Source organism: Rana temporaria, chromosome 6, assembly GCF_905171775.1.
Source record: "Rana temporaria chromosome 6, aRanTem1.1, whole genome shotgun sequence".
NCBI lineage: Eukaryota > Metazoa > Chordata > Amphibia > Anura > Ranidae > Rana > Rana temporaria.
Genome location: NC_053494.1, coordinates 145,269,715 through 145,295,720, shown reverse-complemented (window position 1 = coordinate 145,295,720; position 26,006 = coordinate 145,269,715). Strand labels below are relative to the sequence as shown.

The 26,006-nt window shown below is 45.1% G+C and overlaps 1 protein-coding gene across 4 annotated transcripts in view; it reads right to left on the bottom strand.

Annotated features, from left to right (window-relative positions):
- Nucleotides 1-26,006, bottom strand: part of RBM44 (RNA binding motif protein 44) — a 350,280-nt gene that overhangs the window by 220,423 nt on the left and 103,851 nt on the right. For all 4 annotated transcript variants that reach the window (XM_040357500.1, XM_040357497.1, XM_040357498.1 and 1 more), the window contains exon 8: nucleotides 3,470-3,755. In XM_040357500.1, the coding sequence (XP_040213434.1) occupies nucleotides 3,470-3,755 (286 nt within the window). The remainder of the gene's footprint in view (nucleotides 1-3,469; nucleotides 3,756-26,006) is intronic.

The following is a 26,006-nucleotide window of genomic DNA, read 5'->3' as shown; positions in this document are numbered from 1 at the left end:
ATACCACCAAAAGAAAGCTCTATTTGTGGGGGAAAGAAGGACATCAAGTTTATTTGGGTACAACATCACACAATTGTCAGTTAAAACGACGCATCGTCGTATCACAAAAAATAGCCTGGTCATTAAGCAGCCAAATCTTCTGGTCTGTAAGTGGTTTAACCACTTACCCCCCGGACCATATTGCTGCCCAAAGACCAGAGTACTTTTTGCGATTCGGGACTGAGTCGCTTTAACAGACAATTGCGCATGTAATTTTTTTTTTGGGGGGGGGGGGCTTCGGTAGAAGTGGGACTTCCTATCCCACTTGGCGACTCCTCCTCTCGCCTTAGACAGCCCCTCCCTCTAGGCGATCTCCTGGGATACGCGACAGGTGCCAGGAGATCGCCTGTCCACTCAGGGAGCGCGGAGCCGCTCGTGAAGCTTAAAACTGTCACGGCCGGGTGCCCACAATGTGAATGGAGGCGCCGGCGGATAGGTGCGGCCGCATCGCTGGACCGTGGAGCAGGTAAGTGTCTCTTTATTAAAAGTCAGCAACTACACTTTTTGTAGCTGCTGACTTTTAATAAACCTAAAAAGGCTGGAACTCCCCTTTAAACACTGCTAATAGTATTAGCAAAGTTTTCATTTGGTGCACCTCTAGCAGACATGATACAGGAGATGGTCAGAGACTGCAGACATGATACCAGAGATCAATGCAGCCTCACCAGTGTCCATCATATGCAGCCTACCTGTGCCCAGCAGCCTTACCAGGGCCCATCATATGCAGCCTGCCTGTGCCAGCAACCTCACCAGTGCCCATCATATGCAGCCTGCCTGTGCCCAGAAATATGCAGCCTGCCCGTGCCCAGAAATATGCAGCCTGTCTGTGGCCATCATATGCAGCATGCCTGTGCCCAGCAACCTCACCAGTGTCCATCATATGAAGCATGCCTGTGCCCAGCAACCTCACCAGTGTCCATAATATCAAGCATGCCTGTGCCCAGCAACCTCACCAGTGTCCATCATATGAAGCATGCCTGTGCCCAGCAACCTCACCAGTGTCCATCATATCAAGCATGCCTGTGCCCAGCAACCTCACCAGTGTCCATCATATCAAGCATGCCTGTGCCCAGCAACCTCACCAGTGTCCATCATATCAAGCATGCCTGTGCCCAGCAACCTCACCAGTGTCCATCATATCAAGCATGCCTGTGCCCAGCAACCTCACCAGTGTCCATCATATCAAGCATGCCTGTGCCCAGCAACCTCACCAGTGTCCATAATATCAAGCATGCCTGTGCCCAGCAACCTCACCAGTGTCAATCATATGAAGCATGCCTATGCCCAGCAACCTCACCAGTTTCTATCAATATGCAGCCTGCCTGTGCCCAGCAACCTCACCAGTGTCCATCATATGCAGCCTGCCTGTGCCCAGCAACCCCACCAGTGTCCACCATATGCAGCATGCCTTTGCCCAGCAACCTCACCACTGTCCATCAATATGCAGCCTGCCTGTGCCCGGCAACCTCACCAGTGTCCATCATATTGACCATGCCTGTGTCCGCATCAGCAGCGATCACTGTGTCACAGAGCAAGTTTTGAATTGACCAGGCCGCAGTAACAATGTCCCGCCTCCTGTGACACTTCACACTGATTTAATGTCCCGCCATTGGATCAGTGTGCCGTCTATCGTTTTTTTTTTTATTGTAAGACATTGGAGTTTTTTTGGAGAGTGGTGGTGGTTGTAATATCTGTAGCGCTCAAACTAAAATTTAAATCGCTCAGACTGGTAAAGGATCACTAAATGAAAACAATTTTTAAGCTAAATAGCTACCTTACTGCAGTACTGGTTTCATGTCCTCACTGTTCGTTTTTGCTTTAAAGTTGCTGTAATTCTGCTGTGATCTCCACACTTCCTGGTTGTCGGTTTCCTTATAACCACAGTACTGGGAGCTTTTCACGGTGGTCTAAGCTGTCATTACTGTGTGTCTAAAACTTAACAGAACCAATCAGATTCATTTTAAAAACAAAACACTGCCCTGGATTTGTTTGTTTTTGTCCTGTGGGTCTCTTTACTTCACAGAAACATGAAACCAGTTTAAAAACGAAAGTTAAACTGTAGGCACATTATATGATTGAATTTAATCTATTTTTAATTATTTTTAAAAGGAATCAGTTAACTTTTATGTCTCTATACCCTGTAAACAGTCATTTCAGCAAAAAATATTTTTTCCTTTAGTGACCCTTTAACCACTTGCTTACTGGGCACATATACCCCCCTCCTGCCCAGGCGAAATTTCAGCTTTCGGCACTGCGTCGCTTTAACAATTGCGTGGTCGTGCGACGTGGCTCCCAAACAAAATTGACGTCCTTTTTCCCCCCACAAATAGAGCTTTCTTTTGGTGGTATTTGATCGCCTTTGCGGTTTTTATTTTTTGCGCTATAAACAAAAAAGGAGTGACAATTTTGAAAAAATACAATATTTTTTACTTGTTGCTATAATAAATATCCCAATTTAAAAAAACAAAAACAATTTTTTTTCCTCAGTTTAGGCCGATACGTATTCTTCTACATATTTTTGGTAAAAAAAAAATAAAAAAAAAATAAAAAATCGCAATAACCGAGTTATAGCGCCTACAAAATAGGGGACAGAATTATTTTTTATTATTTTTTTTTTTTTTTACTAGAAATGGCGGCGATCTGCGATTTTTATTGGGACTGCGACGTTATATCTGACACTTTTGACACATTTTTGGCACCATTCACATTTATACTGCGATCAGTGCTATAAATATGCACTAATTACAGTATAAATGTAACTGGCATTGAAGGGGTTAACACTAGGGGGTGAGGAAGGGGTTAAATGTATTCCCTGCATTGTGTTCTAACTGTAGGTGGAGGGGGGGGGTGACCGATCTATGTCCCTATGTACAAGGGACACAGATCGGTCTCCTCTCCAGAGACAGGACGCTGTCTCTGTGTAAAACGGCAATGAGAGATGAACTCATATGTTTACATATGAGATCATCTCTCATTGGCCGCACAGATCGCATCGCAAACGGCCACTCTGATTGGCCGTTCCCGGCGATCTGTAATTGGCTGTGTCCAAGGCCAACACAGAGTTTCCCCGCTGCGCGCTGTGGAGCGTGCGCGGGGAACGCGCAAAGGGGCGGACGTCAATTGACGTCCAATTGGATTTTCGGGTACGCGCTGTAGCCGTCATTTGACTATAGCGCGGATCCCAAGCGGTTAAAGTAACTTGTACAGGAAGGAGCAGACAGCAATGATAACATTATCAGAAGTGTCACCCTTTCTCCCTGTTTTTTTCCCCGTTTGCCCCCACTGGTGAGGTTTCCATCATTTCATGTCATGAAACAAGTAAAGGGGATATTACCCCAATAAAGATACAAATACAAACAAACTCAAATCAATTTCCCCCAATCCAAAAAAAACAGCATGAAAAGAAGTCTTAGAAAACAGATCATCGTACTTGCATACTCAAAGGAACCAAGTATTCAAGGGGCACGCCAGATTGAACCTGTGACTTTATTTCCAGGTACTTCTCTTCTACTTCAGTAAGAGCAGATAACAGGTTAAAGCCAGCCATAGATAGGGAATGTTCTGCTGATTCAACATGTAAGGTGGCGAAGGAATGCTGCTCCATGCTCTGCTGCTGAGTTTTCCAGCACAACTGCCAACACATCCAGCGCTGCACATCCAAAAGCTCCAGTTCGGCCCTTACTACTCTCTGCTTTAGTTCTTCAAGGGATTCATTTCTGTGCAGTGGAACGAAAAAATACATTTTTACTTCAACGGAAGTGAAAATTTAAATAAGTACATAATATTCAACTATAAAATGGTTTCAGTTGTGAAATTATTGAACATACCACTGGTTTGAACACTTAAAGCTGAACTCCAGTAAAGAATTCTCCCTTTGCAGTGGAGCGGTGCCCACTGCAGGAGATATGTTCTGGTTTATGCCTAGGGGACCATGAAAGACAGTTTTACTTACCTGATCCTCTGCATCGCTTGACCATTCTGTTCAGCCGCTTCTTACCTACACTTCGGAGGTCCAAGTCCTCTGACGTCATCAAGACCAATTCAGGGCTCACAGACCTGAACTGGACACAAGGGGCAGCCCACTGCTGGAGCAGAGCGGAGTATTGTTTACTGTGGGGAGTGGATAATTTAAAGTGCTCTTACCGTTCCCTAGACTAAACAACACTTGCAGCACGGCCATAGACACGTTACAAAGGAGGACTTTTTCATTTTCTGGAGTTCAGCTTCAAACACAAAATAAAATGCTTGGTGCTACACTAAAATGTTGTAAATTACAAATGTAAATATCATCCAATAATTACCTTTTTAAGCAGGTAAATGGGGAATGAGGAAGTGTCCGAAAATGTCAGTTTCCGGCACTTTCAAGAGTAGACAAATCAACAGAATAAAAGTGTAACATTTACGTCAGTCTAACCATGACAGGAGGACATGGGAGACCTCTATGAGTTATAGACAGATCATCCAGCCTATTGTCAGGTGTACACAATGTAAAATGTCTTATTGAGCCACAACTTTGCTTAAAGTGGTTCTAAAGGTTCTTCAAAATGTTCTCCCATCTTATTAGTAACAAAGGGTTTACATTAGGGGTGCAACGGATCAAAAAACTCACGGATCGGATCGATCCTCGGATCAGGAGTCAAGGATCGGATCATTTTCGGATCAGCGCAAAAAAAAAAAAAGGGTGTTTTCATTGGTCCAAAAAAAAAAAAAAAGTGTGTGTGTGTTTGTATATATATATATATATATATATATATATATATATATATAAACACACACGCATACATTTCAGGGGTGGATTAAAGAGGAAGCAGGTGAGGCTGTTTGGGACTTGTTAAAAGTACAATCTTGATGTTTTTACAGCTATATATATATATATATATATATATATATATATATATATATATATATATATATATATCAGGGCTCGACAAATCCCGGGCGCCAGGTCGCCATGGCGACTAGAAATAGGTCCCTGGCGACTTGGCTTGGAAGAAGGGGCAAAAAAAAAAAAAAAAAAATTTTTTTTTTTTTTTTTTTTTTTTTAGCTGGGGCCATCTGGTGGTGAGCCGTTGGTATTACAAGTTAAGCATTACAAGTTAAACAGCAATTCTAATGTTGTTTTTCACCATTTTCACTGCCATCTTCTTCCCTCTAATTAGAACCCCCAAACATATATATATTTAATTTTTTTAATTAAAAAATAAGACAATAGTAAAGTTATCCCCATTTTTTTTTTTATATTATGAAAGATAATGTTACGCCGAGTAAATTCATACCCAACATGTCACGCTTCAAAATTGCGTCCGCTCGTGGAATGCCGACAAACTTTTACCCTTTAAAATCTTCATAGGCGACGTTTAAAAAAAATCTACAGGTTGCATGTTTTGAGTTACAGAGGAGGTCTAGGGCTAGAATTATTGCTCTTGCTCTACCAATCGCGGCGATACCTCACATGTGTGGTTTGAACACCGTTTACATATGCGGGCGCTGCTCACGTATGGGTTCGCCTTCTGCGCGCAAGCTCGTCGGGACGGGGCGCGTTTTCTGGCTCCTAACTTTTTTACCTGGCTCCTAGATTCCAAGCAAATTTGTCAACCCCTGATATATATATATATATTTTCTGTAAAAACATCAAGATTGTACTTTTAACAAGCCCCAAACAGCCTCATCTGCTTCCTCTTTAATCCACCCCTGAAATGTGCTCTTCCCCCCCCCCCCCCCTCCTCTTACACCAGTGCTTCTCTGCTAATATTCCCTCTCCATGTCGGCTTGCCAGAGCCCAGTGCACAGCGTGACACGCCTCCCCGGGGAGGCGTGTCACGCTGGGCTCTGGCAGCAGACTGGCCGCCGCTCCGGAGCTAGGCCGAAGCCGGGGACTTTCCTAGGCCTAGGCTCCGGAGCGCTCCGCGGATCGCGGGGTGTGCCGATCCGAACGGGGTGGCCCGTTCGGATCACGGATCGGTGACGATCCGTTGCACCCCTAGTTTACATTGATCTGTGGACAGGAGGGGATAATACCTTGTCACACTGCCTTTTCTAAAGGGGTGGAGGGATTCTTGACATGAGAAATCTATAGAAGATTTGGCAAAGTCCAGCTATGCGATAAAAAACTGTGTGGGTCAGAAGAGACTTTGTCCATACCAATGCATCACATTATTGGTGATGTATACAACCTTAACATGATAGCGAAGTCTCTTTTTTTTTTTTTTTTATTAAAAATAACAAACATGTCATACTTATCTGCCCTGTGTAGTGGTTTTGCACAGAGTAGCCCAGATTCTGCTCTTCTCGGGTTCCACTTCGGTGCTCCTGGCATCTTTCCCCTGTTGAGTGTCCCCACAGCAAGCAGCTTGCTATGGGGGGCACCCGGGCAGAGCCGGAGCTCCCTGTGTCCATTCAGACACAAAGTCGTGGCCCGTCCCTGCCCCCTTTCTCTCTTCATTGGCTGACTGACTGACAGCAGTGGGAGCCAATGGTGCCATGCTGCTGTCTCAGCCGATGAGGAGGGGAGTCCCAGGTAGCCAAGACACTACTCTTACAACATCGCTGGATCTAAATGGGGCACAGGAAAGTATTAAGGGTGCTGCTGCACACAGAAGGCTTTTAATATTAGTGCATAAAATGGACGAAGGATTTACCCCTTTAATGATCTGGCCATTTTTTGCGATACAACACTGCGTCACTTTAACGGACAATTGCACGGTTGTGCAACATTGTCCCCAAACAAAATAGATTTGCTCCCCCCCCCACAAATATAGCTTTCTTTTTGTAGTATTTGATCACCTTTTAGAAAAACAATATTTACCATCATAAATATCCCCCCCCCCCCCAAATGTATTTATCAGTTTAGGCCAATATGTATTCTGTATATGTATTCTACATATGTTTGATACATATATTTAAAAAAAAAATGCAATAAGCGTATATTGATTGTGTTGCACAAAAGTTATAGTGTCTATAAAATAGGGGATAGATGTATGCCATTTTTATTTTTTTACACTAGTGATGGCAGTTAGCCATTTTTAGCGGGACTGACATTGCGACAGACAGATCAGACCCTTTTTTGGGAGCAGTAGCACTATAAAAATGCACTGATTACTGTATGACACTTGCAGGGAAGGGGTTAACACTAGGGGCGATCAAGGGGTCATAGGTGTTCCCTGTGGGGGGAGTGGTGTTTCTAACTGTGGGGGGGGGGGGTGAACTGACAGAGTACAGAGAGATCCCTGTTCCTGATCACTAGGAACAGACAGTCACTCTGTACTCCCGACAGAATGGGGATCTGTCTGTTTACAGATCCCTGTTCTGTCTCTCTGAGAAGCGATCATGGGTGGCCAGCAGACATCGTGGCCGCCAGCCACACACGCCCACTGTATCTATTGCACGAAGCAGCGTACAGCTAAGACAATTTGCGCAATAGAGCCGACCTGCCACAGTATAACTTAGAACAGTATAACTGCAGTATATTTCTTCCTGTCACTCCCTGGTCGGCAAGTGGTTAAGATACAAAAGCTTCTGCCTTTACAAACACTTCAAAGTTCCATATGTGTTGATCCCTATATGATTGAGAAAAGAGCTAACCACTTTCGGACCGGCCACCGCACATATACTGCGGCAGGCCCGGCTGTGAGAAACAACGTGCCTGTACCACAGTCTGTGCACGAGATACAGTGGGCGCATACCGCTGTAGCGCACCCATGGGTCCGGCAGACTCTATGTCTACCGGCCACCCACTATCGCAGTACAGAGAGGCAGAATGGGGATCTGCCTATGTAAACAAGGTGGATCCTTATTCTGACAGGGGACAATACTGAGATCTGCGGTTTCTAGTGATCAAGAATAACAATCTCTGTGTTGTAGCAGTAAGCCAATCCCCCACACAGAACACACCCAGGGAACACAGTTAACCCCTTGTGTTAACCCCCTTCCCTGCCAGTGTTAATTATAAATTGATCAGTGCATTTAATTTTAGCACTGATCACTGTAATAATTTCACTGGTCTCCAAAAAGTGTCACTTGGGGTCAGATTTGTCGGCTGCAATGTGTCGATATCCCGTAAAAAAAAAAAAAAAAATTGAAAAAAAGTTAACAAAATCTATCAAATAGTTTGTAGACGAAACACAATCAATATACACTCATTACCTTTTGTGCAACCCAATCAATATACGCTCATTACCAAATATATGTAGAATACATATTAGCAAAGAAAAGGTATTACAACCCATGGATAAAGGATGCTGCCCACCCCTGATAGTACTTGAAGAAAAGGAAATTTACCCCTAGGGGCTTTGTGTTGCAGCAAGATGTAAATGATGTACAAGTTTAGTAAAAAAGTATACATTTTATTGGAATAAATATAGTTATCAAAAAGAGCCCCAAAGGAAAAAGGGGACTCAGGGTATGAGCTTTGACAGAAAAAAATCAATCAAAAACACAACAATCACAAAATGGTAACAAATATAAATTGGAACAATACTGTATACATGTGAGCACTATGGGCGAAAAAGTTCCATACACGTTCCGACCTTAGTAGTAGCGGTCTTCAGGGAGCAATAATTTTTGCCATAGGTTCTATAGAGAATACATGCGAAAAAATAAAGTAGGCAAACATAAGGAGGTCACATCCACCCAAATGTCAGAGATAGGGTGCAAGTAAACCTCCTACATAGATATCGCAAACAATGTAAAAATTCTATATATGCCACTTACCAAGACCCATATCGGGAAACAGACCGGGATCGAACACCGAGCCACACCATCAAGAAGCAAAAAGGGGTTGGGGGACCGGCAGGGAGGGAACTGGGAAGGCCCCAAGGTCAGTTGGAAAAAGAAACTCCAAGGGGAAGCACAAGGAAAAAAATACTCCTGGGCCTACGAGAGGTCACAACATGCGTGTCGCAAATGCACCATGGGGTGGGCAGAGGAGGACAGGGAGGACAGGGGGGGGGGGGGCGCCCACCGGGGCGGGTAAGCTGGAGAGGGAGAAAACCAAACCAGGCCCTCCAGGGCCAAGCGGGACCCAGCACCCAATGCAAACAGGGGTAAACGGAGCCGGGCCAGGTGGAACGTCCCCCTCTATCGGGGACAAAAAAGCCCAGACTGATTCTAAGATGCAGGGGAGGTGTAACTGTCCTGCGACACGAGATAATCATTTCCCTTATATTTTGCATTTTTTGTCCATTCTCGGATGCTTGAGTTTCTAGTACTTTCTAGTACTCTCCAGTACTTTCTAGTTTGTCCATTTGTGTCTCTCTCAAATGTGTTGGATGTTTTTTGTTGCTTTATCTGAAATTTCTTTTGTTCTATGTATCGATTATTGATTTATTTATACATCCCAACCCATTGTTAAGGTTGTTTCATACATCTAAGTGACTATTTTTTGTATTGATTATTTTCTATATGTACTTATTTTTTGTATTTTTCAGAATTCCCATATATGCATATTTCTACCTGTATATATTTGTCACTTATTTTTGTGTGTTTTCTCCAGATAGACGCATGGTCGTTTTCCATACCTGGATCCTTCCCGTGACCACACCACCATATTCCATTCTGCAGCACCAGTGGTTTTGGGGCAGCAGGGGGAGTGGCACTGCAGCCAAGGTTTTACCTCTTGGGCCTCACGGCAGGCAGGGGTAATGCACTTGCCTGGGCTATGCTTTGGCATGAGGTGCATATACTCCCTGGTGGCCGTTTTAATTTTTTGGCCACTGGAGGGAGCCCTCCCATCTGTCGGCAGCGTCCCGTAATCTTCTTAGACTGTACCTGCGATGCCGTGCGCACTGCGTGATGGCGCCGACGCCTCACGTGACAGCGCGTGCGGCCTTCTGCCATGCGTGGGTTACATCACGCCGTCAACCCGACGGTGAAGACGGCGTGTCGCCTGGGACTTCGTGGTCCTTTCAGAACGCCAGGGAGGCCACACTGCGCCGGCCATTATGGAGGCATTGGCGTCTCGGTGCCCCGTGGATGCGTGTGTGTGTGTGGGGGGGGGGGGTCGGGGCGTGGTTTGTGGTGGGTTGGGCAGGGGCGAGATCCTGTCTTTTCCGGGCCACCTGGGCCCAGCATTTCCCGGGCCTCTCGTGTGTGTATGGGAGGTGGGGCGGGGCCCAATTGGTGGAGAGCGTCACCCCAATCCAGACGGCTGGCCCATACATAAATAGCCAGTCCCATGGGTGTGGACTTTAATCCCATGGTGACTGAACATAGTGACCATCGGGTTCTTGGTCAACTCACTAAGGCCCTTCTCTCACGATGGCTGGGTGGCCCACTCGAGGAAGAGTCCTGGTATTTCCAAACTTATTCCAATGCCTTCCCAAATAATGTCCAATCAACTGAATTTACCAAAGGTGGACTCCAATCAAGTTGTAGAAACACCTCAAGGATGATCACTGGAAACAGGTTGCACCTGAACTCAATTTTGAATCACCTTTATCTTCACTTTCACCTTTACTTTTACAACATCACGTTCACTATTACATTCACTCTTAACACATCACTACACTTTTATGCTAGTTTATCCTTCTCCTGTCACCTTTTTTTTTTGCACTTCTTCTTTTCCTATCTTTTCCAGTTTCTTGTTCTTTCTTTTAATTTCCTTCTTTTCCTTTCTCCCCTTTTGTCTTTCTCCTTATCCTGTAGACTCTCCTAGACATGCATGCACACACATGTACCTACATGCATGCGTTTCAGGATATAGAGAGTATATATATTATATAGATAGCTAGATAGATAGATATAGATAGATAGATAAAATATAAATAAATAAGCTTACGCTGTTGAACCACCATTTGCTTTCATATTATGATTAGTTTTATATTCTTATTTCAGGGCTTTTTTTGTCCCCGATAGAGGGGGACGTCCCACCTGGCCTGGCTCCGTTTACCCCTGTTCGCATTGGGTGCTGGGTCCCGCTTGGCCCTGGAGGGCCTGGTTTGGTTTTCTCCCTCTCCAGCTTACCCACCCCGGCGCCCCCCCCCCTTGTCCTCCTCTGCCCCCATGGTGCATTTGCGACACGCAGGTTGTGACCTCTCGTAGGCCCAGGAGTGTTTTTTTCCTTGTGCTTCCCCTTGGAGTTTTTTTTTCCCAACTGACCTTGGGGCCTTCCCAGTCCCCTCCCTGCTGGTCCCCCAACCGATTTTTGCTTCTTGATGGTGTGGCACGGTGTTTGATCCCGGTCTGTTTCCCGACATGTGTCTTGGTAAGTGGCATATATAGAATTTTTACATTATGGTTTGCGATATCCATGTAGGAGGTTTACTTGAACCCCATCTCTGAAATTTGGGTGGATGTGACCTCCTTATGTTTGCCTACTTTATTTGCATGTATTCTCTTTATAGAACCTATGGCTACGATAAAAATTATTGCTCCCTGAAGACTGCTACTACTGAGGTCGAAACGCGTAGGGGCTTTTTCAACCATAGTGCTCACATGTATACAGTAATGTTCCAATTTATATTTGTTACCATTTTGTGATTGATTGTTGTGTTTTTGATAGATTTTTTCTGTCAAATCTCATATCCTGAGTCCCCTTTTTCCTTTGGGGCTCTTTTTGATAACTATATTTATTCCAATAAAATGTATACGTTTTTACTAAACTTGTACATCATTTACATCTTGCTGCCGCACAAAGCCCCTAGGGGTAAATTTCCATTTCTTGAATACATATGGGCCTACACTGAATACATTTGTTTTTTAATATTTATTTTTTTTGGACATGTATTATAGCAGAAAGTAAAAAATAGTGGGCTTTGGGTCATTGTCATGTTGGAAGGTAAATATTCATATTGACAACTTTCTGGTAGAGGGCAGAAGAATTTCTTTAAGAATGTGACAGTATGTTGCCCCCCCGATCCCGACTAGTCTTCCAGTTCCAGCCGCTGAAAAACATTCCCACAGCATGATGCTGCCACCACCACGCTTCACTGTAGGGATAGTATTGGCCAGGTGATCAGTGGTGCCTGGTTTCCTCCAGACATGACGCATGTCATGCAGGCCAAAGAGTTCAATCTTTGTTTCATCAGACCAGAGAATTTTGTTTCTCATGGTCTGAGAGTCCATCAGGTGCCTTATGGCAAACTTCAGGCAGGCTGCCATGTGCCTATTACTGTGGAGTGGCTTCAGTCTGGCCACGGGAGTGCTGCAGAGATGGTTGTTCTTCTAGGAGGTTCTCCTCTCTCCACAGAGAAATGCTGGAGCTCTGTCATAGTGACCATCGGGTTCTTGGTCAACTCACTAAGGCCCTTCTCTAACGATGGCTGTCTGGCTGGGTGGCCCACTCTAGGAAGAGTCCTGGTATTTCCAAACTTCTTCCATTTATTTTACAATCAACTGTTTACTCTTTTTAAATCATAATGGCAACAGAAACTACCCAAATGACCCTGATTTGTAGAATTTTGAGGAAAATAATGAATTTAATTCATTTTGGAACCAGACCAACATAACAAAATGTGGAAAAAGTGATGCGCTGTGAATACATTTCTGGATGCATTGTATCAGCAGCTGATTGCAGCTATTCATCTATAATGTGAACCCCCCTCTCCTCCTACCACTGCTATTCTGTCTGCTTTGCTTCCCCACTACTACACAATCCTCTGCCACACTGACAGCTCCCCATCACTACTTTGATCCAGGTATCGCTGCTGGCTTCTTCTCCTGTCCCTCCTGCCAGCTGCTGCGGAGGCAGACAAGGGATCAGGTTCCATCTACTTGGGCAGAGGGGTTGGGTTGGGACTTTGCTTTCAGAAAATGTCTGGTTTGGAGGTCTTTCTTTCTGTAAAATTGCATGCAATATGGCAACATGGAAGCATTCCATACACTACTGATAAGAGACAACCTCAGAAATATTTCCTGCTTGTGTGACTGGTTCACCGATTTTCTAAAAAGTCTGCACAAACATACAAGTCAGATTTTAGGCATCCTCTGTGAAAAAAAAAGTGCTCAATAATGAAAAAGTCCCTCCTATTCAGATTCATTCTGCAGATAACAAACAGTTCCAGAGTTCTACCTGTTTCTGCTCTGAAGCCAAGTTTCTTCCATGTACACTGATCACCCAGAGGGGATTATTTTTTTTCCTTAACAAAAGTAGAGTTGCTCTTTAAGCCATAGTAGTCTTTGCATATCACCCAGAGGGGATTGCTTCCCCCCCCCCCCAACAAAAGTGGAGTTACTCTTAAAAAGGGACACTAAAGGTTCCAGTTTAAAAAAAAAAAAAAAAATCATGTTATACTTCCCTCCACTGTGCAGCTCGTTTTGCACACAGTGGTCCCGATCCTGGTCTTCTGGGTTTCTTTGGCGGAACTAACCCCCTTTATGGGAGCTCTCTCCCATGGAGATTAGTTCTTGTCGGTGCACTCCCGTTATTCAGCCGGCGGCTATAGCCGCAGACTATCACTCAGCCCCACCCCTAGCGTGCCGCGTCAATGGATGTGATTGACATCCATTGATCTATCCAATCTAGCCAATCAACGGCCAGAATAAGTGGAGAAAAGGACATCGGGGTGAGTACAGCAGGTGAATGGGCTCAGGCAAGTAACAGGGGGCGCCAATTATTGACAGTTTTATTACAACCCCTTTAAAGCCATAGTAGTCTTTGCATATGTACAGAAAGTAAAGACATTTTGGAGACCTGACTGGTCACAATTTCCATGTTGTAGCTGTAACCTTGAAGAAAGATTAAAATTAACTATATATCAGAAAAATCTTCGCAGCACCTGATCGGTGCCATGTCCCCGGTCCCGGCTGGCTCCTCGGCCAGGCTATTACTGCTTGGCTCGGGGGCTGTGTCGATACCGGAGGGACTTGAGGCCCAGCAGTTTCAGAAACCTAACAAAAAAATGCCCACTTTTGCGCTCATCCAGAAGGTTTGGAATAAGGCGAGGCAGCTTCAGGGGGTCACAGGGTTCACTGAATTCAGCCCAATCTGGGAGAACAATACATACACTGAACTGGCCAAACTAGATCAGGGTCCTAGATGGCGCCTTCAGGGCATAACGCTCCTTAAACAGGTATTCCGTGGTGGTACACTACTCCCGTTTACCACCCTTCGGTCCAGATTTGCACTCCCCCAATCCATGTTTTTTTACTATTTACAACTGCAACATGCAATTAGAGCCCAGGGAGATGCGGTGGAGTGGGCTCAGTCCCCCACTCCAGTATTCCGCGTCTTAAGGGCCGCAACTGAGACTAAAGGTGTTATTTCACAATGTTACAACATGTTGCTAGACTCGTTTTTAGAGGCGCATCCCATGAAAGTGGCGGACCAGTGGGTGGCAGATGTAGGCCCGATGACAGGGGACATGTGGGAGGAAGCGTTGCTGGCAGTCAACAGTTGTTCGCTCAATGTAGCACAGAAAGTATCTCAGCTATACATTCTGCTGAGGGTTCATTACACCCCAGTAAAACTCTTTAAAATGGGCGGGGTTACAGACCCGATGTGCAACAGGTGCAAGGTAATGTCCGGTGATCTGATTCACTTGCTCTGGCGCTGCCCCAAACTCCACAGGTTCTGGAAGGGAGTTGTGGACACACTTAACTCTGTGTTCCAGGTAGCCATACCCCTGGAACCGATATACTGCCTGCTTGGAGTATTGAGGGAGTGGTAACAGAGGAGTTGACTCGAATGGCACTAAATAGGGCACTGTTCCAGGCCAGGAGGGCCATTCTCCTGAATTGGAAGCTGGAGGATCCTCCCACGCTTAAATCTTGGGTGATGCATATGGGCAGGATGCTCGTCATGGAGAAGTACGAATATCAGCATAGGGGAAATGCAAGCAAATTCGACAGGCTTTGGGATGCTTGGCTGGCCACACCTGGCTTGAGCCCTATGGAACTTGTTCAGGGGAGGTTGCTGGGTGGTAATTAGACTTGCTAGTCATGGGGCGGTGGGAATAGAGGGCATGTTGATGGATGTTACTAGGATGTGCTAGAGGCTGGATGGAGAGACATATGTGAAGTGTACTATATATGATGTGGCTGTTATGTCATATTGGTTTTCTTCTCCTGTATGTTATGTGAGCAATAAAAACTTTGATTTAAAAAAAAAAGAAAAATCTTCACTATGGATTTTTCCAGTCCACCTAGCCACAGTTTGGGCAAAGGAGGCAGTGGCTGGCTATAAGGCAGGGCCTGCCAAGGGGACTTCAAAAGAGTCTCCAAAGTGCCAATGAATGTTAAGAGTGGGTAACATCATGAATTTCATGAAAGAATGGCCGAGACCAAAGTGGAGTGGATCATATATTGTTTAATTCTGCATTGTAGGATACAAGGTTTCAAAGCTCTCAGGAGTATTTGGCCAATCATTGTATAAAGTCCACTTTGCCTGATCTAAAGTAGAAAATGGTTTTCTACAAAAAGTCCCTTTTTTGCACATTTCTCAACATGTGGGGGCTATGCAGTGCTAGGCGTAGTCCTCAGGGGGGGGGGGGGAGGCATATATCCAAACATGCTTCAGGCAAACAGATCTATACTGAAAAAATACAAAATCATGTATTAAAGCAAGAAAAAAGGGGGGGTTGTAAAGGAAAAAAAAATTTGGGCTAAAATTAATGTCTGCAAGGTAGACAGACAGAATAGTGTAATGGATTCTGTTGAAAAAAAAACAAGTAAATACCTATTAAATTCCTTCATCTATATCACCTCCGGCGTTCTAGTTTGTTCTCTCATTCACTTCCTGGTTTGCAGCGCTCGTTCATGTAAGAACTACATTTCCCAGTATGAATTGCGGCACGCCCAGTAATTCACACCTCCTTGAAGTCTAAGGGCTCTTTCACACGGAGCGGATCCGTATTGATCCGCTCCGTTAGCCCGTTTGGCTCAGCAGGGATTCCTCCGTTAATCCCCACTGAGCTGTCGGCGGACAGGGCGGTCCCCGCACACAGTGCAGAGACCGCCCTGTCTCTCCTCCACTCTCCCCTATGGGGAATCGGATGAATACGGACCATATGTATTAGTATTAGTTATTTTTGTGTGGTTTTTCTCTGAGATTATTTGTTAGTAGCGCTGTAGTACATTTTTACATTCGAGCACATCATTGACCACCGCAGTAAAGCCTCCCTCCACGGTGGTGAGTAAAAAATCAGACAAGCAGGAAGTGAACAGAACAGAGAAGAAACTTCTGAGCAAAAACAAACAATGAGGAAGTGAAAAGAGGAATGTCTGCAGGTAAAGGATGCTTATTATGAAAAAAATGTTTTCCTTTACAACCCCTTTAAGCAGTATTGTGCTAGACCTTTCTCCAAAACAAAGCAACCACCATAAATTTGGGAAAATCTTTGAGGTCAATCAAGGCCTGCAGTGCATTCACTAAGCACTAGTTTCAGTGCGAAACGCGTCAGCAGTCGGGTTTTATTTTATGTTGCTGTGACTAGTGCTGTCTTTTTTTGAAAAAGGCTACAACTTGTTCAGAGTGCGGCTGTCCAGAAACAATTTTTGTTCCTGCAGTGCATTTACTGTTGTATGACCCATGCACTCCTGCTCACAATCGTGTGCAATCCTCCATTTCCAAATGAGCATCTTTCTCAATAGGGTACTTCACACAATGGATGGGGTTTAGGGGGGGTTTGGTATGAGTAAATCGAGGCAACCTAAGCGCAAATTGTGTGTCACTGATGTATCTGGCAAAGGGGGTGGCAAATGATCAGCTTACGCTGTCGGCAGCTGGAAGTGCATAGTTTTAAATTAACGTCTTAAAGTCTTAAATTAACTTGCAAGTTTTATAATTTATGAGTCTTTAAGCACGACCTCCCTAAGCAGAGAAAGACTTCTGGTAAGACATAAAAAAAACAATACATAGAAAAAGATGACAGTACATGAATACAATGGATGAATGATATGAAAGAACCTCAAGAACCGGGTGGGTTCAAGGTTAAATATTGATGGTTTTCCGACACATTTCGAATTACACTGACTGTCTTCATCAGGGAAAAACCAATATTTCTGCAATTGAACAAAACAACCAACCAAATAATGTATGTACTTGATACAATCAACCACAATGGGATGATCGTAATATATATATATATATATATTTTAATTTTTTTTTAAATATACAGTACAATATAATTGTGAACAATAGAGAACACTTACATGTGCATGCGTCTGTCATCCCATCATAGGACAGAGAACCACTACCCTCCAGTGAAACCTGCATGAATCTCCCTCCACAAAGAGTGGACGTCCACGGCAAAGGAAAAACAAGGATGAACAAACCAAAGTTTATTCAAAACAAATTGCCATAAAAGCAGAAGTTGCAAAGCAGATGTCCCAGCAAAAGACTGTGCAAAACTGTGGAGTATATGCAGATGACCTGAAAAATGGAGGAAACTGCAAAACGAAATTATTAAGCCAAAAACGAACACCCAGATAGAAAAAGAGGTCAAAAACCTAAAACCAAAAAACAAGAAAAACAAAAACAAAGATAACCCCTTGGACAAGAAACTACCATAACACTGAGGTCAATTCAGTAATGGCCAAGGATGGCTGTATGGTCATAGAACAGACCTATCCACCACAGTGTCCAAGGAGTGAATGGCAATTTGGCTTTCCCTGCATTGTCCTAAATACTCCCTAGTCCCGCCCCATAATAATGTATCCAAGGGGCGGGGCAAGAAACCTCACCTTAGGGGGCGAGTATAATTACCAACAGCCTATTGTGTGAAAAATATCCCGGCAGGTAACGCCAGGGGGCAGAGCCAAGGGGCGGGGTAAGAACATAACCTGACAGGGCATACATAGTTGCCACAGCAACCTGTTGTATAAACTATACCCCGGCGGGGAACGCCAGGGGGCGGAGCCATGGCGTCACAACAAAGGACGCATTAAGTTTCTATGGCATCCCACTTGAAAAAGGCATGACGGAACGAGCGCCGGGGGCGAAGCCTTGGCGTCACCAAAGAGAATAGAGGGGACTGGCATGTGGGGTTGCCCTAACAACCAAAAGCTATGTCACGGCGAGGAACGCCGTGACGGCTTGAGGATTGAACGTGACAGGGCGCCAAGGGAGGAGCCATGACGTCCATATAGGGGGAGTGTATGAGTTACTATAGCAACCAGCAAGCTGTATCACGGCGAGAAGCGCCGTGATGATGAGCTATCAAACCCGGAAGTGGCCGCATCGACAGCGCACATTCCGAGCCATCTTCTGCTCATTCAGAGTGGACGTGTTCAAAACGCCACACTGCAGGGGAACAAGAAGGGAGCAAAATCAAGGCTCCCTTCAGCAGTGGATCAAGGCAGAACATAGAAAACCACCTATATGGGATAAAAAGGGGAACCACAGGAAATAAATAAAATTATGCCACGGGTCCAAAATGGAACCGCAAATCCCCAGAAGGACAGCCAAGGCTTAAAGGGACATAAGTAATATAGCACACTAGGCAAAAGGAAAAAAAATAAAATAAAACAGGCAGCGAACATAAAAATGATAATTATAATTATGTAGCTGTATGCAAAAGAACAACATACAGATATATTAAGAAATACTGCCCTGTTTATGAGGACAAATAACCTACCTGGCAAAAAGTGTCATAAGGCCCGCCAGGGTAAGCGGCCGGCCATGACACACAGGGTAGCCCCCCTGGGGAATCCAGGGGGAGCTTGGGTGCCAGGTATGCGTGGACAAGGGGGAGAAAAACATGAACAGGTGAGCCAGAGGGGGGTAGAGGGACACAATCCCAAGTGGAATGAATACAGAGGCATGCATCATAGGAGATCAAAAACAAACATTACCAAATTCAATAAAGAAAAATACAAAATATATTAAACACACATACAATATATATATATATATATATATATATATATATATATATATATATATATATATATATATATATATATATATATATATATATATAATTACACACACACACATATGTAACACTTAAAAGGTAAGTGTATGAAATAAATACATAAATAAATAAACCCCTTATCCAGTTTCCTTACAATACATCTCACAAAGATAAGTAAATAAAAAATGGGCAAAGGAGGGCAGAGCAGGGGGAGAGTAACAGAAAGGCCAAGCAGGGGAGATGGTACAGTAAAGGCAAAAAGGAAAGACCATGTCAATCCGTTTTGCCTGAACAGAATCCATCCAGGAAAGGTCTAAAGCTTTCAGCCTCATTGAGACCAGGGATACTGGTGGCATCGAGATATCTGATCCATCTCATCTCGCGTTGGAGTAAAATTTTATTCCAATCCCCACCTCGTTTGGGGATATGGACCTGGTCCAGAACTGTATAATTGACCGGAGGCATTCTGTAACCAAGATACTTGGCTACATGTTTGCCCAGAGGAAGATAAAGGTTGCATATCCTCATGCTAGCCAGGATGTTTGCCAACACGTTGGCCCAATTCTTGGCGTGTTTTCCCAACATAAAATGCCCCACATTGGCACTGAAGTAAATAGACCAAACTTTGTGTCTTACAATTAGCAAAGTGTTTTAAATGAAAAGGGAAGTTCTTTGACCTATCACATGGCAATAGGAGCAGGATCCGCAGGGGTAAGTACCCCATACTTTACAAGGATCCTTGCGTTGATTGCCTCGGTATTCACTCTGGGTTAGAATTTCAACCAGAGAACCAGATCTTCTATATGTGACCTGAGGGAGTTTAGTAACTAGGCCAACTAAAGAAGGCTCCTCCGTGAGAATTGTCCAATGTTTGGACAAAATCTTACGTATTTGGTCATGTTCATTTGAAAATCGTAGAATGATACGTATGGAATCATCATTTTGTCTAATCTTTTCTTTTTTTTTTTGAAGACAAGATCATGTCTATTGAAGATTTTCACTCTATTAAAGGACCGTCTAAGGGTCCAATTTGGTATATCCCCTGATGAGTAGTCTGCTGGTAAGTTTATCGGCTTCCAATTGGAAGCAATATTTACTTCAGTGCCAATGTGGGGCATTTTATGTTGGGAAAACACGCCAAGAATTGGGTCAACGTGTTAGCAAACATCTGGCTAGCATGAGGATATGCAACCTTTATCTTCCTCTGGGCAGACATGTAGCCAAGTATCATGGTTACAGAATGCCCCCGGTCAATTTTACAGTTCTGGACCGGCTCCATATCCCCAAACGAGGTGGCGATTGGAATAAAATTTTACTCCAACGCGAGATGAGATGGATCAGATATCTCAATGCCACCAGTATCCCTGGTTTCAATGAAGCTGAAAGCTTTAGACCTTTCCTGGATGGATTCTGTTCAGGCAAAACGGATTGACATTGTCTTTCCTTTTCTGTACCATCTCTCCTGCTTGGCCTTTCTGCTACTCTCCCCCTGCTCTGCCCTCCTTTGCCCATTTTTTATGTTTTTGATCACCTATGCCTCTGTATTCATTCCACTTGGGATTGTGTTCCTCTACCCCCCCTTTGGCTCCCCTGTTCATGTTTTTCTCCCCCTTGTTCACGCATACCTGCCACCCAAGCTCCCCCTGGATTCCCCAGGGGGGACTACCCTGTGTGTCATGGCCGGCCGGTTACCCTGGCAGGCCTTCTGACACTTTTTGCCAGGTAGGTTATTTGTCCTCATAAACAGGGCAGTATTTCTTAATATATCTGTATGTTGTTCTTTCGCATACAGCTACATAATTATAATTTTTATGTTCGCTGCCTGTTTTTTGTTCCTTTTTTTTTTTTCTTTCACGGTTTTTGCCTAGTGTGCTATATTACTTATGTCCCTTTAAGCCTTGGCTGTTCTTCTGGGGATTTGCGGTTCCATTTTGGACCCGTGGCATCATTTATTTATTTCCTGTGGTTCCCCTTTTTATCCCATATAGGTGGTTTTCTATGTTCTGCCTTGATCCACTGCTGAAGGGAGCCTTGATTTTGCGCCCCTCTTGTTCGACTGCAGTGTGGCGTTTTGAACACGTTCGCTCTGAGTGAGCAGAAGACGGCTCGGAATGTGGGGCTGTCGATGCGGCCACTTCCGGGGTTTGATAGCTCATCATCACAGCGCTTCTCGCCGTGATACAGCTTGCTGGTTGCCATAGTACATAGCTTTTGGTTGTTAGGGCAACCCCACATGCCCTGTCCCCTCCATTCTCTTTGGTGACACCAAGGCTCCACCCCCAGCGCTCGTTCCGTCATGCCTTTTTCAAGTGGGATGCCATGGAAACTTAATGCGTCCTTTGTTGTGACGCCATGGCTCCGCCCCCTGGCGTTCCCCACCGGGGTATAGTTTATACAACAGTTAGCTGTGGCAACTATATACACCCTCTCAGGTTATGTTCTTACCCCGCCCCTTGGCTCTGCCCCCTGGAGTTACCCGATGGGATATTTTTCACACAATAGGCTGTTGGTAATTATACATGCCCCCTAAGGTGAGGTTTCTTGCCCCGCCCCTTGGATACGTCATTATGGGACGGGACTAGGGAGTATTTAGGACAATGCCGGGAAAACCAAATTGCCATTCACTCCTTGGACACTGTGGTGGATAGGTCTGTTCTATGACCATCCAGCCATCCTTGGCCATTACTAAATTGACCTCAGTGTTATGGTAGGTTCTTGTCCAAGGGGTTATCTTTAAGTTTTTGTTTTTCTTGTTTTTTGGTTTTAGGTTTTTGACCTTTCTATCTGGGTGTTCGTTTTTGGCTTAATAATTTCGTTTTGCAGTTTCCTCCATTTTTCAGGTCATCTGCATATACTCCACAGTTTTGCACAGTCTTTTGCTGGGACATCTGCTTTGCAACTTCTGCTTTTATGGCAATTTGTTTTGAATAAACTTTGGTTTGTTCATCCTTGTTTTTCCTTTGCCGTGGACGTCCACTCTTTGTGGAGGAAGATTCATGCAGGTTTCACTGGAGGGGAGTGGTTCTCTGTTCTATGATGGGATGACAGACGCATGCACATGTAAGTGTTCTCTATTGTTCACAATTATATTGTACTGTATATTTTTTTCCCTGGACCTTGCCTTATAGCCCTACCCCTCTCTGCAAGTCCTTGATTTTGTAGCAAACAATACAGAGTAACCAATGAAGGGAAGAAAGGGTGGCTTTACATTCTGTATTATACTTCACATGCCATGCCCCTAAGAAATGGAATTTATGGGCAAGTAAAATTCCTATTTTCTTCACAGTACAGCACAAGTACAGACCTTGGGATGTCTCGAAGTAATGAATGAGAAAGAAACGCAACAACTAGATCAGGGGTCTGCAAACTATGGCCCTCCATTTGTTCAGGAACCACAATTCCCATCATGCCTAGTCATGTCTGTAAATGTCAGTGTGTTACAATGCCTCATGGGATGTGTAGTTCTACAACAGCTGGAGGGCCGTAGTTTGAGGATCCCTGAACTAGATAAACAGAAATTAGCCAACAGACCGAACAACGAGGGACAAAGGTCCCAACTTCCGAGTGCCAAAGCAAGTGCCTTGCGGCCAAAAACTGCATCTGCAGAAAACTTAAGTCCAACTGGTAGAATTCTGAAAAGGTAACAGGATCAAGTTGTGGCCTTACAAAACTGGACCACACATGCCCGATGCTATAAAAAAAAAGCCCCAAAAAATCCCACTGATCTGGTGGAATGGACCAGTAAAAGCACAGATTTTTCCATGGGACAGTAAGCTCTAGCGATCTTACTCCACCCGGCAGAGGAACCAAGGCCTGCTTCTACTACCCTGGACTGCCCCCAAGCCTATCTCTCTCTGGATGCGGCAAAAGGTGCCTACACAAGTGCTTTCCACTGCCCACAATAATCGGCGACACCCCTCGTTAGCGGCCTGCAAGCAGCAGTTCAGACACAGCCCTCTGTTTGGCAGCCATCTTGCTGCTCCCTGGTGCCCATCTCCTGGACTCTTTCTCCAACAAGTTGCCTCTGAGAGCCAAAGCACTTTATCAGACCAGACTATGGCCCCTTGCCTTGGTAATTGGCCACATTGACTTATGCTATGTTATGAAACCATAGACCTGGGGGGCGAATACGCAGGGCCGGGGAGAATGACAGTCTGATCTCCCTACTCCGCACCATCGGTTCACCCACCCTCAGCGTATAAGGCACATCTTGCTTCCCGACACTACCACACAAGCTCTCTGAGCGACGGACATTACTTGGTCCCCGGCGGGTATGTACAATATGCCCCAAAACCGTCAGAGCTACCGCTCCCAGCAAAAGGCCTCTCCTGCCGGGGGGGGGGGGGGGTTAAAGGGAAGGGCAAAATGGCGCCCGAGCCTCCGGAGCCGAATGATACCACGCAGCATTCTGAGGACAGTTTGCTTCAGTTCCCCACTGACTTGGTAAGCCCCGCTGACGCTAGCTAAGATGTCTTGCTCCAGAAGTTTTGCTGTATAGTGCGGGATTGAAATAAATGCAGCCTCTCGTAAACTTTCAGCAGAACTGGTGAGGGACCTTAAAGAGCTAGGCCCCGGCACCAATCAGTTGGAGCAACCGATGGACCCAACAACTACAGTGCTGGAGGTCATGAGGACGAGGTCGAGAAATTGAATGCTTGGAATTTGATCGCATACATAGGTCCCTTGCTCCCTAGCCCACCGAAGGTCCCCCCAGAGACGATATCATTAAATTTCACTTTTACAAGACCAAGGAACGGCTCCTGCAGGCCGCCAGGGATCTCCCGGACCTCTCCTTCTAGGGTAATCCCCCTTCAACTATTTGCAGATCTCTCTCCGGTCACCATAGCCAAACGGAGGAGTCTAAAACCCTATTTGCAGATCCTTCAAACTCTGGGCATCCGATACAAATGGGGGTTCCCCTTTAAGCTCTATCACCTTGGCTGTCAGTATCATGCCTCCTCTTTGCCTGACTTACGGAAACACTTTCAGGATCTTCCTCGGCCCGCCCGCAGCCATCCCGGGCACCCCGCGGATCCTCGCAGAAAAGGTCCCAGGCTCTTCGATCACTGCAATCACAGCGATTCCAGGATGTCCCAAAGGAATGACAGCATGGACTTTCATTTGTTGCCACGAGGGGCTAACCTGACTGGAGTTCGGTTTCGTTGAACTGCCGGTTGAATTTCATCTTGATTAACGAGTATGACTGCACACTTCACCCTTGACTTTCCTTATAAGGGCCCAGTCACAGGACGGGGGCATTTTTGGTTCTAGATCTATGAGACATCTGGACCTTCCCCCCCCCCCCCCTCCCTTGCTCCAGGACGTCTTACCACCTGGCTGTCCCCTTGCCCGGTGTTGCCCTAACTGTGGGATGGCAACATTGGGCTTCTGTGATGGGATCACGTTCACATGGTCATTTGGCTCACCTTGGTTCACGTCCCTTGTCCCTCCTCTCCACTCCTTTTTTTTTGCATGTTCCTGAACTGTAGCTCGAGTGGGCTATCCTTGTACTGTGCTGAATATTCCCGTTAGAGTTGTGGGTGGGTCCAGTGCATTACGGGCCTCAGTTTGTGGCCCTCATGGTCTCGGCCATTGTCTTTATATTTGATGTTATTGCACCTGCCGTGGGTCAGTCTTGTGCTCTGGACTCTCATGACTGAGTGTGGGCTCCGGGCACGAGGTTGGCCTACTATTTAACGTTTGCAGTTTAAATAGATATGTTATACTATTTAGGTTATTTTAATCTTTATTTAGGTGGCGTCTACCTAATATGTTTTTCTGTTCACTCTGTGCCACCATTGATTTATCTCAGTTTTCAGTCTACTTTATCACCATGCTGAGTGGTTCCCGATGGACCACTGCTATCCCATGTATCGGACCTTGGCCCGAACTGCGGTTTTGGCCAAATATTTTGACGTTTATTTTGCGCACGTGTTTTTGTAATGCCCCAACTAAGCAAAATTTAAATTTAATTTTGAACCCCTTGCTGGATATATACCCCTCGGAGCAAATTGCTCCCTCGCCCGATGCTTAAAAAAAAAAACGAAGTTACTTACTGGTAACGTTCTTTCCCGGAGTCTTTCAGGACAGCCACCTGAGAGACCTTGGCTCCTCCCCTCTATTGGAAACACCGCGCCAGCCTCCTATAAATTTTCTCCTCCCCTGCTGGTCCTCAGTTCTTTCAAGAGCACCTCCAGTTGCTGTAAGGAAATCTTTTACATACCTTTGGGTGGGTTACCCGGCTGTCCTGAAAGATTCCGGGAAAGAACGTTACCAGTAAGTAACTTCGTTTTTTCCCTAATCGTCTTTCAGGACAGCTACCTGAGAGGATAACCAAGCACTTACCCTAGGGCGGGACCACAGCTTGTAAGACCTTGCGTCCAAAGGTCTGATCCTTAGCTGACCAAAGATCCACCCTATAGTGTCTTACGAAGGTGGCAAAGCTGCACCATGTCGCCGCTTTACAGATCTCCTCCGGCGTTGCTCCAGCTCTTTCTGCCTGTGAGGCTGCCATAGATCTTGTGGAGTGCATTCTGATACCCTCTGGAATCTGTATGCCTCCTAATCTGTAAGCTAGTTCAATGGCTTCTATTAACCATCTGGCTATTGTGTGTCTGGTAGCTCTATGCCCTTTTCTAGCTACAGAATGCAAAATAAATAAGGAATCCGACTTCCTTAGAGTTTTAGTCAATTCTAAATAATGTAAGACGCATCTCCTGACGTCTAAGTTATGGAACTTTACTTCCTGTTCCCTAGAAGGGTTCGGACAAAATAAAGGCAATATAATTTCTTGTTACCCATGGAACCTCGAGATTACTTTTGGCAGGAATCCCGGGTCCATTTTAAAAACTATTCGATCTGCAAAAATCTGAAAAAAAAGGGGGTCTGATCGATAAGGCCTCTAACTCTCAGACCCTTTTTGCTGTGGTGATTGCCACCAGAAAGACTGCTTTTAGCGTCAGCGTCTTCAGGTTGCAATCCTCTAATGGTTCAAAAGGTTCCGCTGTCAAAGTTTGCCGTACTGACAGGTCCCATTTCGGAAAGACTGAATTCTGTATAGGTCTTTGTCGGCTCAGAGATCTGAAGAATCTGACTATCCATGGGTCGGATGTTAGTCTTTCCTCTAGGAAAACTGACAGTGCGGATACTTGACTTTTTAAAGTACTAAGACTAAGTCCT